This window comes from Pseudophryne corroboree, chromosome 2 (genome assembly GCF_028390025.1).
Source record: "Pseudophryne corroboree isolate aPseCor3 chromosome 2, aPseCor3.hap2, whole genome shotgun sequence".
Taxonomy (NCBI): domain Eukaryota; kingdom Metazoa; phylum Chordata; class Amphibia; order Anura; family Myobatrachidae; genus Pseudophryne; species Pseudophryne corroboree.
Window position 1 is genome coordinate 785,066,185 of NC_086445.1, and position 19,074 is coordinate 785,085,258.

The 19,074-nt window shown below is 48.0% G+C and overlaps 1 protein-coding gene across 1 annotated transcript in view; it reads right to left on the reverse strand.

The window, feature by feature from the left end:
- Positions 1-19,074, reverse strand: part of GPR143 (G protein-coupled receptor 143) — a 127,852-nt gene that overhangs the window by 104,897 nt on the left and 3,881 nt on the right. Inside the window, exon 2 of the mRNA XM_063955528.1 lies at positions 6,622-6,731. Coding sequence (XP_063811598.1) covers positions 6,622-6,731 — 110 coding nt within the window. The remainder of the gene's footprint in view (positions 1-6,621; positions 6,732-19,074) is intronic.

Genomic DNA, 19,074 nt, shown 5'->3' on the forward strand with positions numbered 1-19,074 from the left:
CTCGGGGCTCGAAACGGTATCTTATTGGATCACGGATGTCACGCGTTTTGGATATCCAATAAGCAAAACCCGAAATACCCGAGTAAATCCGAGTAAAACCGAACCCGCACATCTCTAGTTAGAACCCGCCCAAGTAGCTTCTCGGCAGAGCTATATGGCCGAGACACCGCGGGCAGCCACCCAAGAAGAACCCACTGACCTAGTCGAGTGTGCCTGTACTGATTTTGGAATCGGCAATCCTGCCGTGGAATAAGCATGCTGGATATTAAACCTGATCCTACATGCAACTGATTGCTTTGAAGCAGGACACCCAGTCTTTTTGGGATCGTAAAGAACAAACAGCGAGTCCGATTTCCTGTGACGAGTTGTTCTCTTCACATACACCTTCAAAGCCCTCACAACATCCAAAGACTTTGAAGTAACAGAGGTGTCGGTCACAACCAGAACCACAATTGGATGGTTGAGTGAAACGCCGACACCACCTTAGGAAGAAATTGCTGACGAGTCCTGAGTTCAGCTCTATCCTCATGGAAGATTAAATAGGGGAACTTGTAAGACAACGCCCCCAGCCGACACACGTCTTGCAGAAGCCAAGGCCAACAGTGTGACGGTTTTTCACGTAAGATATTTTACGTCTACCTCCTGTAACTGTTCAATCCAGTCCAATTGGAGGAACTGCAGCACCAAATTGAGATCCCAAGGTGCCGTGGGAGGCACAAAGGAAGGCTGGATGTGCAGAACCCCTTTCAAGAACGTCTGGACCTCAGGAAGAGACGACAAATTTTTTCGGAAAGAAATTGGACAAGGCCGAAATATGGACTTTTATGAAGCCCAGACGTAGGCCCACATCCACACCCGACTGCAGAAAAAGCAGGAAAATTCCCAGATGACATTCCACCGCAGAACATTTTCTGCTCTCACACCAAGAGAAGTATTTCTTCCAAATATGGTGGTAATGTTTATACGTTCACCCCTTCCTGGCTTGGATCATAGTCAGGATGACCTTGTCAGCAATCCCTCTCCTGGCTAGAATCAGCCATTCAACTTCCATGCCATCAAACGTAGCCATGTTAAGTCTTGATAGACGAACGGCCCCTGTTGCATGAGATCCTCGTGAAGAGGTAGAGGCCACGGATCTTCCAGGAGCATCCACAGAAGGTCCGCGTACCAGGTCCTTCTGGGCCAGTCCGGAGTAATTAGAATTGGTTGAACTTTTTCCCTTTCTATTCTTTTGAGAATTCTTGGGCTCAGCGGAAGTGGAGGGAACATGTACACCATCTGATAGACCCATGGAGTTGTCAGATGGTCCACTGCCACTGCCTGTGGGTCTCTCGACCTGGAACAATACCGCTTGAGCTTCTTGTTGAGACGAGAGGCCATCATGTCAATTTGTGGACATCCCAATCGACGTGCCAAGCACCTGAACACCTCCGGGTGAAGGCCCCACTCCCCCGGGTGCAGGTCGTGTCTTCTGAGGAAGTCTGCTTCCTAGTTGTCTACTCCCGGAATGAAGACCGCCAACAATGCCACAGCGTGTTTTTCTGCCCAGAGAAGAATACTTGATTCCTCTGACATTGCTGCTCTGCTTTTCCTTATTCCCTGTTGGTTTATGTACGTTACTGCCGTCACATTGTCCAACTGAACCTGAATTGCCCGATCTTGAAGAAGATATGAGGCCTGCAGAAGGGCGTTGTATACAGCCCTGAGTTTCAGAATGTTGATTGGAAGGAGGACTTCCTGACTTGACTATCTTCCTTGAAACTGCACCCCCTGGGTGACCGCTCCCCAACCTCTGAGGCTGGCGTCTGTGGTTAGCAGAATCCAATTCTGAAGCCCGAACCTTCGGCCCTCGATTAGGTGAGAAGTCTGTAGCCACCACGGAAGGGAGATCCTGGCCTTTGACGACAGACGGATCCTCTGGTACATGTGAAGATGCGATTTGTCCAACAGATCCAGCTGGAAGGCCCTCACATGAAACCTTCCGTAATGAAGCACCTCGTAAGAGGCCACCATTTTCCCCAGAAGGTGAATGCATAGATGCACCGATATTCGTGTTGGCTTCAGGACATCCCAAACCATCGACTGGATTACCAATTCCTTTTCCAATGGAAGAAAAACTTTCTGTGACTCTGTGTCCAGTATCATTCCCAGAAATGGGAGCCTCCGCGTTGGCTCTAAATGAGATTTTGGGAGATTTAGAATCCACCTGTGATCCAGGAGTAGTTTGGTTGTGAGACCAATTCTGCTCAACAACCTTTCCCTGGATGGTGCCTTTATCAGAAGATCGTCCAGGTACAGAATTATGTTCACTCCCTGCTTGCAAAGGAGAAACATCATCTCTGCCATCACCTTGGTAAACACCTTCGATGCCGTGGAGAGACCAAATGGCAGGGCCTTGAACTGGTAGTGACAGTCCTGTAGTGCAAAGCGTAGTGGTGCGCAGTGTAGTGGTCCTGTAGTGCAAAGCGCCTGGTGAGGTGGCCAGATCGGAATGTGAAGGTACGCATACTTGATATCCAGAGACACTAGAAATTCCCCCTCCTCCAGACTCGAGATCACTGCTCTCAGTGACTCCATATTGAATTTGAATACTCGTAAGTATGGGTTCAACGATTTTAGATTCAAAATTGGTCTCACCGAACCGTCCGGTTTTTGTACTACAAACAAGTTGGAATAGCACCCCTTGTTTTACAGATGAGGTGGAACTGGAACAATGACCTGAGTCTGTACCAGTTTTTGAATGGCATCCTGTAAGGTTATACTTGCCTCTTGTGAAGCTAGTAAGCCTGATTTGAAGAATCTGTGATGTGGGAGCTCCTGAAACTCCAGTCTGTAGCCCTGGGAAATAAGATCTATGACCCAGGGATTATGGCATGATGTTGTCCAGATGTGACTAAAATTTCTTAGTCGGGCTCTCACCTGCCAATCTTCCAGGTTTGCGTGGTTTACCTCTAGCGCCTCTGTTGGCAGTAGAAGATCTTCTGACTTTGCCCTTAAACTTGGCAGTCCCGACGGACTGTAGTGTAGGTCCTGAGTCAGGGGCGTTTTAAGAAAGGAGGAGGCCGTGTGCAGCCTTCTGCTTCAGGGGCCCCCTCCTCTCTGACTGATGCACAGCATTTAATACTTACCTCTCCGGAGTCCCCCGGCGGTGCCATCCTTCTTCTCGGCAATAGAGTCTGAGACCAGACTCTATTGCACATGCGCAAACCTCCGAGAATACGGCGCATGGCCATTTTCCCGAAGATTTTGCTAATGTGCATGCGCGAAACTCCGGAAAAATGACCGCCGTGCCATCTTTCCAGAGTTTTCAGCGGGCGCAATAGAGTTTGCTCCCCCTAGTGTTCCAACTCTATTGCGCTGCCGAAAAGGGATGGCTTTGATGGGGGACTACAGAGAGGTAAGTATTAAGCAAATGGGTGCAGTGTGTGCAGGGTGGGCCCCCCTGGACCTGGAGGCCCGTGTGCCTCGCACACACTGCACCCATTATAGAAACGCCAATGTCCTGAGTAGGCCTTCCTGGTTGGGGGAGCTGCAGAAGGAAGATATGTGGACTTATACTACAGTAGCTGTGGATATCCATTTGTCCAGTTCATCTCCAAATAAGGCCTCTCCTGTGAAGGGTAGGCCTTCCACGCCTTTCCTGGAGTCCACGTCCATGGTCCACTGGCATAACCATGAGCCCCTGCGTGCTGATACTGTCATAGCAGTGGTGCGTGCATTAAGCAAACCTACTTCTTTTATGGCCTCCACCATAAAGATTGCAGAATCCTGTCTATGTTGCAGGAACAACACAATCTCCCCCCTAGATAAGGAATTCAACCCTTTAATAAGGTTACCTGACCATTTAGCAATGGCTTTAGTAATCCACGCACATGCTATAGTGGGTCTCTGAACCACCCCAGCAGCTGTGTACAAGGATTTGAGTGTAGTCTCAATCTTACGATCAGCCGTGTCTTTCAGGGAGGCTGCACCAGGGACGGGTAACACAATCTTCCGTGACAACCTGGACACAGATGCATCCACTATCGGTGGACTTTCCCATTTTTTCCTATCCTCAGGAGGAAAAGATGAGAGTAACCTTTTAGGGATTTGAAATTTCTTATCAGGATTAACCCACGGTTCTTCAAACAGGGTATTCAATTCCTTTGACATATGAAAAGTGACTGAGGACTTCTTTTTTACATTAAAATAAGATTCCTCATACTCCTCTGTCACCTTATCAGGAATTTGTAGCACATCTCTGATAGCTTCTATAAGACCCTGTATTCCCTGTGACAGAGCAGCGTCTCCCGACCCCTTCTGAATCCACCTCCCTCTCTTCCATATCTGACCCCTCAGCGTCAGAGTCAGGATATGGGCCAGAGTTTGATTTTGTGGACAAATGGCAAGGGACTAAGATGCTCGTTTGGGGACTGAGTCTCTGTTCATAATCTCATCCACAGACTGTCTTAAGTATAGCGTCTCTTTCTCATTGTGGGACAATTTATTAGAGATATTAGAAATCATTCCTTTGAGGGAATCCAGCCACGCTGGTTCAGCCCTGCTAACATGAGAAGGTGCACTACACTGAGGACATAGTAGTGAGCTCCCTGGGAGGAGGAACACTCTGCCGTACATGAAACATACTCTTTGTCTGACATATTGTAAATGTGACAGCACACACACAGGAAAGGTTAAAAACACAATTAACCCACAAAGAGCCCTTCCAGGGAGACACAGAGGTATTTGGAGCCAGCACACCACATCCTTATCGCTAATGCCAAGCTTATCCAGGTCGCAGACTAAGTACCCAGATTGGGGATTTAGTACACTAATAATCACTCCCCTCCTGCTGTGACCCCCTGGTACCGCTGAGGTAATATGGAGTCACACCAGAGGAGCTGCGCATCCCTGTCAGTCAGCGTCTGTGTCCACTGCAGAAGGAAAATGGTGCTGGTGTGCTTCTGGATCCGCTCATAGTGAAGCCCCACCACTTCAATGGCGCGCAGTCTTCCCGATTTTTATACTGGCTAGGTAATCTTTGCGTAAAATGGAGACAGAACTGTTTTAAGGCTTAGTTTGCCAGTGTGGGTAGTGTGTACAGTGTACTGAGACGCAGTTGTTTACTGAGTCTGGAGAAGCAAACTGCCCCGGTTAGAAGCCGTGCATCTCCATACACTCATGCCGTCATAATGGTCGGCGACCTGCTAACCGGGACGCCGGCTTAGTACTCACCACTTTTCTTTCTTCTGGCTCTGTTAGGGGTGGTGGTGTGCTGCCGGAATGTACGCTCGCTGTGGTGGGGCTTGCGAATAGTTCCCTCAGGAGCTAGTGTCCTGTCAGCGGGGAATGGAACCATTAACCCTTCAAGAGGTTGGGCCGTTCTACCCCCTGAGTCCCACAAAGCAGGCAGGCTGCTGCCATCCAGTCCTGCCTGAAAATAACAAACAAACAAATAAATGCAGAAAACTTCAGGAGCTTCCATAAACGTGACCAGCTCCTCTGGGCACATTTTCTAAACTGAGTCTGGTGGGAGGGGCATAGAGGGAGGAGCCAGCCCACACTATCAAATTCTTAAAGTGCCCATGGCTCCTAGTGGACCCGTCTATACCCCATAGTACTAAATGGATCCCCAGTATCCTCTAGGACGTAAAAGAAAACACCTATTGGGGCAGGGCCTTGCAGGAAATGACTACCATATACCCGAGTTTTTGACCCTGCACCAACAGACCTCGGCCCCACACAGTAATGCCCCTTGCACCATATCAGTGGCGTCACAAGGAGGGTGCGGGGGGTGCGGCCCGCTCCCGGGTGTCACCCGCCGAGGGGTGACACCAAAATGCCGGCTCCTGCAGAGTGACAGAAGCCGAGTGCTGCACTGTTATATTATGTGCAGCACTCGGCTCCTGTCACTTTGTAGGAGCCAGCACTGCAGGGACAGCACCTCCCGAGAGTCAGCCCTCACCTCCCACACACCCCCAGTGAAAAAAAAAACGGGTGTCGGGACGCGAAGCCCCGCCCCTCCGTAAAGCCCCGCCCCCTTTGCGTACCTGCAATGGTTTAAAAATGTGTTCCGCCCGCGAAGCCCCGCCCCTCTATTTAAGCCCCGCCCATTCCCGCGAAGCCCCGCCTCTTTACTCCTCGCTGCCGCACCGGGTGTCACAGAGGTGAGTGACGCCTCTGCACCATATTATGCCACACACTGCAATGCCCGTGATACAGTATACCCTACAGTAAGGTTTCTAATAACTTTCAAATTACCTGCTCATTGCCAGGGGTTTCATGCTCTGTGTTCCATGCTCGTTGCCAGGGGTGCAATGCTCATTGCCAGGGGTGTAATGCTCGCCGCCAGGCAATTGCAGAGGAATGAAAGATCGTACAGTGCAAAAGCACCGTACATTCTAAGGCACCCCAGGGAACTGGCGGGGAAGGGAGGGGGGTCGTAGGACATACCCTACATTCAATTATCATTGTATCATCCCAGTTTGTTTAGATGTCTTGTAATGGACACATATAATTAAGCCATGATCATTGTTAGTTGTGAGCATCTAATAAATGTTCAATTTTAGCTGAGTCAGCTCAAACATGTATAACAGCACAAGCATCTCACGCAAATGGCTGTGATAAAATAACCATACTTACAGCACTTCCTACACAAAAAGCGATAGGCCAAATATCTGTGGCGTTCCTTACTGATATATTGCCAATAAAAGATGGGGAAGATATCCATACTGCTGATCGGAGTGTAATGCCTGAAATGAAAAGTTAGATGCACAGTTAATATGTGTAACTCGGGAACTAATTATGACTGTGTAAGACATTACAGTTATATGCATTGTTCATAAACACACAATTATGTTCCTTCACTTAAAGTTTTCAGTGCAGTGTTACAGAAAGATACTTTTCCATTTCGCCTCCGGACAGCACCACCTTCAGTACGACAGCCCAAATTAAACCTATAATAGCTGCAGAAACAATGTGTTTGAAAGAGGTTTCTAACAGCACTTACTTCAATGTTATACAGTGCAAGGACTGTGCAGATGGCAGTGTATGTCTGGCAGATTGCATGGAGAGAGATAACTGACGTATCCTGAAAATCTCTCTGTGTATATGCCCACCTAAAGATATATTTAGCTATTTTTACACCCATGTAATGTGCTGATCTAGATGGGACACATTGACGTATCTACAATGGGTGCAGGATGTGCAGTGCACAAGGGCCCCTGGGTCCAGGAAGGCCCACACCTCACACCCTGCACCCATATAATTAATCTGGCGCCAAGGCCATCTTAACGTATATGCACATTGGGCAGCTGCCAAGGGCCCGTCATTTCTAGGGGTTTTGAGCAGGGGCAGGTGGTGGTTACACAATGAGAGCAGTGAGGCAGCATTCCCTACCTGCCTCCCAGCCTGCAGCCACACGGTAAATGGCTGTCAGCATGCAGATTGGTGGATGGCTGGAGCTTTCCACCAGAGTGCTGACAGCAATTTACTGCAATTTTCCCATATATTTGTACATGCACTCTAGATATGTCAGAAAGCCAGAGTCTACTGCGATTCTAGATAAGAGGGGGCCTGTATAAAGCCTGCACATGGGCCATCTCCTCTCTTAAACCGCATTTGGCTGAACAGCCTGGTTTGAGGCCTATGGGCGGGATGTATTAAGATACATCGCCGCCCCTCGCCACCTACCGCAGCGATGTTGATTGCATATGTACTAACATATGTGGTCAATATCGCAATACAGTGACGGAGGCCCCCCGCGATACCTGTGAGGTGGTCTGCAGGGGGTCTCCGTTACCTCCCAGGGGTCTCCACACTTCTCCCACGCCGGGAAGCAGCAGGCTGCCCCCGGCGCCTCCTCCTCCTCCCCCCTGCAGCCGGAAGGACCTCCGGCTGCTTTGCTAGGGGGAGGAGAAGATTAGCTTCCAGTACCAGGGCTACCTGGAGGAAGGTATGCCGGGGCAAGGGGGGTCGGCGTCTGCAACGGGTTGCTTCGGTCGGTGATAAAAAGCCCATAGGCTTCTATAGGGTATCACCATCCAGAGATGGCGATACCCTGGATAGCGAAATACCGGCGGTAGGGTCTTAGCACATTTGAAAATGCGGTAAAACCCCCGTTTTCGGGGGGTTTACCGCATTTTTCCTTTAGTACATCCCGCCCTAAGTCCCTTCATTTTATTTTCATTTTTGATATTTTTCCTCTTTGCTGTAGTGGGTAAACTTAAAAAATTGCTAGACAATAACAAATTACAGTAGCACAGGACTCACGTAGTTTGGAATTCTGTGGTAAGTCCTACAGTACTTCTCTGGATGGTTTAAGAGAGCTGCATTAAGGGAGTGAGAAACAGTTTTCTGCATTTTGATTTTCAAAAAATGACGTTCCACACGGAGTACATTATGGCAAGCTCAATAAGAGATGGTATGCCTGTGGATCTTGCAAACTGGATTGCTTTAATTGTGGTGGTTGGATATTTCCATGCTTGCATAGTGGTTGCTTTGATTCACTTGGTCTCACAAACATACAAGAAGGACGATACACAAGTATGACTTGAATATGCCATTACCTTATCAGCAGTATTGCCAGTGAAAATAGGTTTAATCAGCAATAGGACTTTGCCTGATACATCAAAGTGTCTCCAATGGATGTTATATAAAGGGGCTAATTCAGGTTGGATTGCAAATCTTGATCCAACCAGAATTTTTATGATGGCCCCGCGGGCACATGCGCAGCGCCCGTCCTGTTCATGCGCCCACACTTTCGGTTATTGTCAGAATGTCAACAGGTGAAATGACGACATTGTCAAAATGTTGACATTATGGTTAGGTTGTGGATTAGGGGTAGGCTGTGGAGGGGAGGTAAGGGATGGCTGCGGAGAAGCTAATAAACTACAAATGTCATGCCTTGTAAGTGATTGCTCCTTTAGAAAAAGTCAGAGTTGCCCATGATCCTACATGGCTGCTGAACTCTGGGTCCAACTGCATACATTTTTTATTAAGGACATTTTTCAGGAAAGGGGGTACAGAAAAGGGGGAAAGGAAAACACAATATCAAGTTAAAAATTAAATACATAATATAAAACAGTAAAAACATATAAGACAATCTTGAAATAAATCAAAACAAAACAATATCCAAAAGAGAAGAGGTAAAAAAATTTGGTGAGTCAAGAGAAAGAAAGAAAGAAAGAAAGAAAGAAAGAAAGAAAGAAAGAAAGAAAGAAAGAAAGAAAGAAAGAAAGAAAGAAAGAAAAGAAGAAGTAAAAAGAAAAGGGGGAGGGGGGAGAGAACAGCTTCGGAGTCTGCACAGTCAAACAATAGAAAGAGGTAAGTTCCACTCAAACCAGGGGATCAAGGTCCAGTAGGTTCCATAGGGCATAAGGTGGATTAAGAGGGAAGAGAAAGAAAAACATCTTTAAAGATTTTCAAGTACCTAAAGTACAACCAGCGGAACCATGTATCTCTAAAGTTACCTTCCGCAGAAGAAATCATCTTAGAGAGGGTATTTGGAAACCTATACCAATGGGATATTAACTCGTACTGGGTCTCCCGTACACCAACACTAGAAGCAAGCTTGTGCCAAATTCAATATTTTAACCCAGTTGGCCTCCCCCACATCTTCACCCAGCTCTACAGTAGGTCCCATGTCTTAGTAAAATGCAGAAGCCGAAGACTTGCATCCTCCAAAAGAAGGGTATATACTGTATCAAAGAATTAGTATGAGCAGGAGGTGAGGGTCCAGCACAGAAAAGTTCAAAGGGCATTAGAGCCGAGTGAAGGGTGCGAGATGGACCAAGAGAGTGAAGGAAATTGCAAACTTGCAAGTAAAGGACGTGATTCAGCCCACAGTCACCAGCCATATACTCAAAAGCGGACCCCTTCTAACCAACAACTAAAAACTTTAAGATCCATCTCAGGAAGAAAGCAAACATTTGACAAGAAAAAATAAGATTTTACTTACCGATAAATCTATTTCTCGTAGTCCGTAGTGGATGCTGGGGACTCCATCAGGACCATGGGGAATAGCGGCTCCGCAGGAGACAGGGCACAAAAGTAAAAGCTTTAGGATCAGGTGGTGTGCACTGGCTCCTCCCCCTATGACCCTCCTCCAAGCCTCAGTTAGGATACTGTGCCCGGACGAGCGTACACAATAAGGAAGCCACACCAATCACACTGTACAACCTGTGATCTGAACCCAGTTAACAGCATGATAACAGCGGAGCCTCTGAAAAGATGGCTCACAACAATAATAACCCGATTTTTGTAACAATAACTATGTACAAGTATTGCAGACAATCCGCACTTGGGATGGGCGCCCAGCATCCACTACGGACTACGAGAAATAGATTTATCGGTAAGTAAAATCTTATTTTCTCTGACGTCCTAGTGGATGCTGGGGACTCCGTCAGGACCATGGGGATTATACCAAAGCTCCCAAACGGGCGGGAGAGTGCGGATGACTCTGCAGCACCGAATGAGAGAACTCCAGGTCCTCTTTAGCCAGGGTATCAAATTTGTAGAATTTTACAAACGTGTTCTCCCCCGACCACGTAGCTGCTCGGCAGAGTTGTAATGCCGAGACCCCTCGGGCAGCCGCCCAGGATGAGCCCCCCTTCCTTGTGGAATGGGCCTTGACAGATTTAGGCTGTGGCAGGCCTGCCACAGAATGTGCAAGTTGAAATGTGCTACAAATCCAACGAGCAATCGTCTGCTTAGAAGCAAGAGCACCCAGTTTGTTGGGTGCATACAGGATAACAGCGAGTCAGTTTTCCTGACTCCAGCCGTCCTGGAAACCTATATTTTCAGGGCCCTGACAACATCTAGCAACTTGGAGTCCTCCAAGTCCCTAGTAGCCGCAGGTACCACAATAAGCTGGTTCAGGTGAAACGCTGACACCACCTTAGGAAGAAACTGGGGACGAGTCCGCAGCTCTGCCCTGTCCGAATGGACAATCAGATATGGCTTTTGTGAGACAAAGCCGCCAATTCTGACACTCGCCTGGCCGAGGCCAGGGCCAACAGCATGGTCACTTTTCATGTGAGATATTTCAAATCCACAGATTTGAGCGGTTTAAAATGTGATTTGAGGAATCCCAGAACTACGTTGAGATCCCACAGTGCCACTGGAGGCACAAAAAAGGGGTTGTATATGCAATACTCCCTTGACAAACTTCTGGACTTCAGGAACTGACGCCAATTCTTTCTGGAAGAAAATTGACAGGGCCGAAATTTGAACCTTAATGGACCCCAATTTGAGGCCCATAGACACTCCTGTTTGCAGGAAATGCAGGAATCGACCGAGTTGAAATTTCTTCGTGGGGCCTTCCTGGCCTCACACCACGCAACATATTTTCGCCACATGTGGTGATAATGTTTTGCGGTCACCTCCTTCCTGGCTTTGACCAGGGTAGGAATGACCTCTTCCGGAATGCCTTTTTCCCTTAGGATCTGGCGTTCCACCGCCATGCCGTCAAACGCAGCCGCGGTAAGTCTTGGAACAGACCTGGTACTTGCTGAAGCAAGTCCCTTCTTAGCGGCAGAGGCCATGAGTCCTCTGTGAGCATTTCTGGAAGTTCCGGGTGCCACGTCCTTCTTGGCCAATCCGGAGCCACGAGTATAGTTCTTACTCCTCTACGTCTTATAATTCTCAGTACCTTGGTTATGAGAAGCAGAGGAGGGAACACATACACCGACTGGTACACCCACGGTGTTACCAGAACGTCCACAGATATTGCTTGAGGGTCTCTTGACCTGGCGCAATACCTGTCCAGTTTTTTGTTCAGGCGGGACGCCATCATGTCCACCTTTGGTCTTTCCCAACGGTTCACAATCATGTGGAATACTTCCCGATGAAGTCCCCACTCTCCCGGGTGGAGGTCGTGCCTGCTGAGGAAGTCTGCTTCCCAGTTGTCCACTCCCGGAATGAACACTGCTGACAGTGCTATCACATGATTTTTCGCCCAGCGAAGAATCCTTGCAGTTTCTGCCATTGCCCTCCTGCTTCTTGTGCCGCCCTGTCTGTTTACGTGGGCGACTGCCGTGATGTTGTCCCACTGGATCAATACCGGCTGACCTTGAAGCAGAGGTCTTGCTAAGCTTAGAACATTGTAAATTGCCCTTAGCTCCAGTATATTTATGTGGAGAGAAGTCTCCAGACTTGATCACACTCCCTGGAAATTTTTTCCCTGTGTGACTGCTCCCCAGCCTCTCAGGCTGGCATCCGTGGTCACCAGGACCCAGTCCTGAATGCCGAATCTGCGGCCCTTTAGTAGATGAGCACTCTGCAGCCACCGCAGAAGAAACACCCTTGTCCTTGGAGACAGGGTTATCCGCTGATGCATCTGAAGATGCGATCCGGACCATTTTTCCAGCAGATCCCACTGAAAAGTTCTTGCGTGAAATCTACCGAATGGAATCGCTTCGTAAGAAGCCACCATTTTTCCCAGGACCCTTGTGCAATGATGCACTGACACTTTTCCTGGTTTTAGGAGGTTCCTGACTAGCTCGGATAACTCCCTGGCTTTCTTCTCCGGGAGAAACACCTTTTTCTGGACTGTGTCCAGAATCATCCCTAGGAACAGCAGACGTGTCGTCGGAAACAGCTGCGGTTTTGGAATATTTAGAATCCACCCGTGCTGTCGTAGAACTACTTGAGATAGTGCTACTCCGACCTCCAACTGTTCTCTGGACCTTGCCCCTATCAGGAGATCGTCCATTTTCTTTGAAGAAGAATCATCATTTCGGCCATTACCTTGGTAAGGACCCGGGGTGCCGTGGACAATCCAACCGGCAGCGTCTGAAACTGATAGTGACAGTTCTGTACCACGAACCTGAGGTACCCTTGGTGAGAAGGGCAAATTGGGACATGGAGGTAAGCATCCCTGATGTCCCGGGACACCATATAGTCCCCTTCTTCCTGGTTCGCTATCACTGCTCTGAGTGACTCCATCTTGATTTGAACCTTTGTATGTAAGTGTTCAACTATTTCAGATTTAGAATAGGTCTCACCGAGCCGTCTGGCTTCAGTACCACAATATAGTGTGGAATAATACCCCTTTCCTTGTTGTAGGAGGGGTACTTTGATTATCACCTGCTGGGAATACAGCTTGTGAATTGTTTCCACTACTGCCTCCCTGTCGGAGGGAGACGTTGGTAAAGCTGACTTCAGGAACCTGCGAGGGGGAGACGTCTCGAATTTCCAATCTGTACCCCTGGGATACTACTTGTAGGATCCAGGGGTCCACTTGCGAGTGAGCCCACTGCGTGCTGAAACTCTTGAGACGACCCCCCCCACCGCACCTGAGTCCGCTTGTACGGCCCCAGCGTCATGCTGAGGACTTGACAGAAGCGGTGGAGGGCTTCTGTTTCTGGGAATGGGCTGCCTGCTGCAGTCTTCTTCCCTTTCCTCTATCCCATGGCAGATATGACTGGCCTTTTGCCCGCTTGCCCTTATGGGGACGAAAGGACTGAGGCTGAAAAGACGTTGTCTTTTTCTCCTTTATACGGCAATACTTCCATGTGCCATTTGGAATCTGCATCACCTGACCACTGTCGTGTCCATAAACAACTTCTGGCAGATATGGACATCGCACTTACTCTTGATGCCAGAGTGCAAATATCCCTCTGTGCATCTCGCATATATAGAAATGCATCCTTTAAATGCTCTATAGTCAATAAAATACTGTCCCTGTCAAGGGTATCAATATTTTCAGTCAGGGAATCCGACCAAGCCACCCCAGCGCTGCACATCCAGGCTGAGGCGATCGCTGGTCGCAGTATAACACCAGTATGTGTGTATATACTTTTTAGGATATTTTCCAGGCTCCTATCAGCTGGCTCCTTTTGATAAGCGTGTGAGCGCCTTATCCACCCTAAGGGGTGTTTCCCAATGCGCCCTAACTTCTGGCGGGAAAGGGTATACCGCCAATAATTTTCTATCGGGGGAAACCCACGCATCATCACACACTTCATTTAATTTATCTGATTCAGGAAAAACTACAGGTAGTTTTTTCACACTCCACATAATACCCTTTTTTGTGGTACTTGTAGTATCAGAAATATGTAACACCTCCTTCATTGCCCTTAACAAGTAACGTGTGGCCCTAAAGGAAAATACGTTTGTTTCTTCACCGTCGACACTGGAGTCAGTGTCCGTGTCTGTGTCGACCGACTGAGGTAAAAGGACGTTTTAACGCCCCTGACGGTGTTTGAGACGCCTGGACAGGTACTAATTGGTTTGCCGGCCGTCTCATGTCGTCAACCGACCTTGCCGCGTGTTGACATTATCACGTAATTACTTAAATAAGCCATCCATTCCGGTGTCGACTCCCTAGAGAGTGACATCACCATTACAGGCAATTGCTCCGCCTCCTCACCAACATCGTCCTCATACATGTCGACACACACGTACCGACACACAGCACACACACAGGGAATGCTCTGATAGAGGACAGGACCCCACTAGCCCTTTGGGGAGACAGAGGGAGAGTTTGCCAGCACACACCAAAAACGCTATAATTATACAGGGACAACCTTTATATAAGTGTTTTTCCCTTATAGCATTTTAATATATATAGTCATATCGCCAAATAAGTGCCCCCCCTCTCTGTTTTAACCCTGTTTCTGTAGTGCAGTGCAGGGGAGAGCCTGGGAGCCTTCCCACCAGCATTTCTGTGAGGGAAAATGGCGCTGTGTGCTGAGGAGAATAGGCCCCGCCCCCTTTTCGGCGGGCTTCTTCTCCCGTTTTTCTGAGACCTGGCAGGGGTTAAATACATCCATATAGCCCCCAGGGGCTATATGTGATGTATTTTTAGCCAGAATAAGGTACTATCATTGCTGCCCAGGGCGCCCCCCCCCCAGCGCCCTGCACCCTCAGTGACCGCTGCTATGAAGTGTGCTGACAACAATGGCGCACAGCTGCAGTGCTGTGCGCTACCTTATGAAGACTGAAAAGTCTTCTGCCGCCGGTTTCTGGACCTCTTCACTTTTCGGCATCTGCAAGGGGGTCGGCGGCGCGGCTCCGGGACGAACCCCAGGGTGAGACCTGTGTTCCGACTCCCTCTGGAGCTAATGGTGTCCAGTAGCCTAAGAAGCCAATCCATCCTGCACGCAGGTGAGTTCACTTCTCTCCCCTAAGTCCCTCGATGCAGTGAGCCTGTTGCCAGCAGGACTCACTGAAAATAAAAAACCTAACAAAACTTTTACTCTAAGCAGCTCTTTAGGAGAGCCACCTAGATTGCACCCTTCTCGGCCGGGCACAAAAATCTAACTGAGGCTTGGAGGAGGGTCATAGGGGGAGGAGCCAGTGCACACCACCTGATCCTAAAGCTTTTACTTTTGTGCCCTGTCTCCTGCGGAGCCGCTATTCCCCATGGTCCTGACGGAGTCCCCAGCATCCACTAGGACGTCAGAGAAATAGATATGGGAAGGACATAGATGAGGTGGATGGATTCTTCCAAAGAGACCTCCAACAGGACAATGTAGGCATAATGGTAGGATGGGTAGATCTGGGAGGGGCGGGAAGCCACAGGGCAATGGAAATGGGGACATTTCAATACCTGTTTTTCAATCTGGACCCATTGATTCAGCATATCAGCTCTCGACCATTCCAGGATTCTAGTGAGGATTCAGGCATGGTAGTAGTAAGTAACCCTGAATATTGTGGCGTCAAAGGCCCCTTCTATATTTTACTGCCCTGAGCTTTTAAACATTTTGCTACTAGCCAAATTAACATTTTGATGTGCACTGCTAAACTACACATGTGACAAACAGGAAGTGATGTCATAATTATCTAACTGATTGAACTGAGTATAAACAAGGGTTCTGTCCCACTCTGTTCCACACCATAACACCCTTGATGAAGTCTATTTGACAAGGTGCCCGATTCAGACCTGATCGTTGCTGTGTGTTTTCGTACAGCGGGCGAATATCGAAAGTACTGCACTGCAATGCACATGCATCGCCAAACAGTGACAGGATGGTGCAAAAAATGTTATTGCATGGGCGTTTGCAAGGCGATTGACAGGAAGTGGCTGTTTAGTGGTGGTAACTGCCGGTTTTCTGAGAGTGTCAGGATAAACACAGGCTTTCCCAAGTGTTTTAAGGGCGGGTGTGTGACGTCAGTTCCGGACCCGATCAGCCTGATTTCTTTGCACTGCAGGAGTAAGTATTGAGCTACGCACAGAGTACACACACTGCACAGAATTGGAAAAACATTCGATGGTGAGTGTGATGTGAACGGTTTTGCAGCTGTCCGCTGACTGGGCGGAATTTTCACACAGCATACACATGCAATGGCACACTTGCACGGGGCAAATTTTTACTCCCCCTGGGCGGCAACTATCTGATCGCAGGACAATGTGTAATTTGCAGCACAGCGATCAGGTCTGAATTAGGCCCAAAATGCGTTGTGCCTTCCCAGATTGCACCTCTCTAAAAAAGATAAGCGTCTTCCACTTGTAGAAAGACAGTTTTCCTTTTTTTTTACTTCAAAAAAATTATCCTTTTTTACTATTACAAGCAGTTTACAAACTGCGCTCTTTTCAAAAATACTCCCACCTTTGGCCTGAAATCCAACAATCATCCCTTTCTGTAACTCGGATAAATTATCCCTTTTACCTATGACAGCAACGAGTGATATGTGTGCAGATGGCCTATCGCACACCTTATATACCCACCAAGCCAGCGTATGACATGTGACATACTTCATGGGCTACACGCTGCTGACGTCACATGTAGGAGGTGGTCATAATAATGTGAATCGACTGTGTATTTTCTCTATTACTACAGTAAGTGTATTATTATATCTGCTGTGTAAAATCCACATTTGAACATAGCTCATTTTATTTTATTTTTTTAATTGAGATTATATTGCCATTGGTACAGATTTAGGGGGTCATTCCGAGTTGATCGCTCGCTAGCTATTTTTTGCTGTGCTGCGATCAGATAGTCGCCGCCTATGGGGGAGTATATTTTTGCTTTGCAAGTGTGCGAACGCTTGTGCAGCCGAGCAGTACAAAAAAGTTTTGTGCAGTTTCTAAGTAGGCCTGAACTTACTCAGCTGCTGCGATCACTTCAGCCTGTCCGGTCCCGAAATTGACTTCAGACACCCGCCCGGCAAACGCGTGGACACGCCTGCGTTTTTCCAACCACTCCCTGAAAACGGTCAGTTGACACCCATAAACGTCTTTTTCCTGTCAATCTTCTTGCGATCGGCTGTGCGAATGGATTCTTCGTTAAATTCATCGCCCAGGACCGAACCGCTTTGTACCCGTACGACACGCCTGTGCATTGCGGTGCTGGCATCGGTGGCTCCTGATTGACTGCTGGACCACAAACTTTGAATGTCTCATGAACCGGAGCCATATTTCAGGTGCCCTCTGGAGACTTACTGAGGAGCAAGAGAGGCACGCACTACTCTCTCGTCCCCTCAGACACAGATGCCAGGAGCAGCGCCCAGTCCAGCAGTGGTGGGAGTGAGTATCTGTATCTGGCACGATTGGGGGCAGTATCTGTACATCTATGCAAAAAAAGGAATCTTTATTAACGGGTGCTGGGCACAAATGATAAAGATCCCTAATAGTTTTATATTAACAATTAGTGCACACATTGTCTCCACAGAAAGAAAATCTACACTGTTCCACATGGAGAACAAACACATTATTCACCACAGAGAAGAATAACACATTAACCCCAACAGAAAACATAATAAAAACACATTGTCTCCCCCCCCAAAAAAAAAAAAAACAACAACATACGCATTAATTGTTCAGGGGTTCTTGGGGATTTTTGCACACGTACATTAGCAAAAAATCCATTGACTCTGTGACAATCAGCATAGTGTTTGGCTGAATTAGGGGGTGGTCTTCAATTTGCCGGCTGTCGGGGTCCCGGCACACAGTATATCAGCGCAGGAATCCCGACAGCCGGCATACCGACACCATTTCTCCCTCTTGGGGGTCCACGCCCCCCCTGGAGCGAGAATAGATAGCGCGGTGCTCGTAGTGCGCCAATGTGCCCGCAAGGGGCTCATTTGCGCTCGCCACACTTTCGGTATGCCGGCGGTCGGGATTCCAGCATCAGTATGCTGTGCGCCGGGACCCCGACAGCCGACAACCCATACTACACCCGAATTAGGACGTTGGGCATAAACCTAACAGAGCTCATTCCTCAGCAAACAGTATCTCAACAGTAAAGAATGAGGGAGGTAGCATCATTTCATGGGGATGTTTGTTCTCGGAGAGGACTTGACATCTTGTAAACTTGAAGGACTGTTGGGTGGTGCAAATTACATGAACAATACTGCAAGGCAACCTGCTTCCATTTGCTAGAAAACTAAAGCTCATGAGAAAGTTCCCCTTTTAGCAGGACAAAGATCCCAAACACAAGGCCAAAGAAAAATCTATTGTATGGAACATTTTGAAAATCCCAATACACAAGCATCATCCAACCAACCTGAACAACCTGCAGAAAATCTGCAAGGGAGAATGGGCAAAAATCACACCCAGACACAAAGTGTATAGGCCAGACGTCCTCAAACGCGGTCCTCAAGGCACCCCAACCATCCAGGTTTTAAGTCTATCCATTGCTCAGCACAGATGGTTAAATCAAATTGACTGAGGTACTAATTAAGTCACCTGTGGCTGTGCATGGATAAACTTAAAACATGGACCATTGGGGTGCTTGAGAACTGCATTTGAGAACCTCTGGTATAGGCAAAGTGCCATTATGAGTGTACAGATGGGTCCATGGTTATCTTGACTAGTTTTCTGCGCCTAGGCACAACATGACTTATTAGCATAAACCCTTCATCTATTGTTCTCAGCTGCAATACAATACAGAGAACAATACAGCAGGGGATTAAGTAATTACAGCAGGGGATTAAGTCCGATTGACCAGTCTCAGTTAATCCTATTAAAGGTCAAGATAAATGTGGACCCATCTGTATAATATACTTATTAGCTTGTATAAGGCAAAAAAAGAAAACAACATCCTAAGTACACCCTCTCAGAAAAGGACATTCAACTGGGGTCTGGCATTCAAGCTGTTAGGTCATTGAGCATCTAGCATGTGCATTGTTTCTCCACTAGCCAGTTTCCCC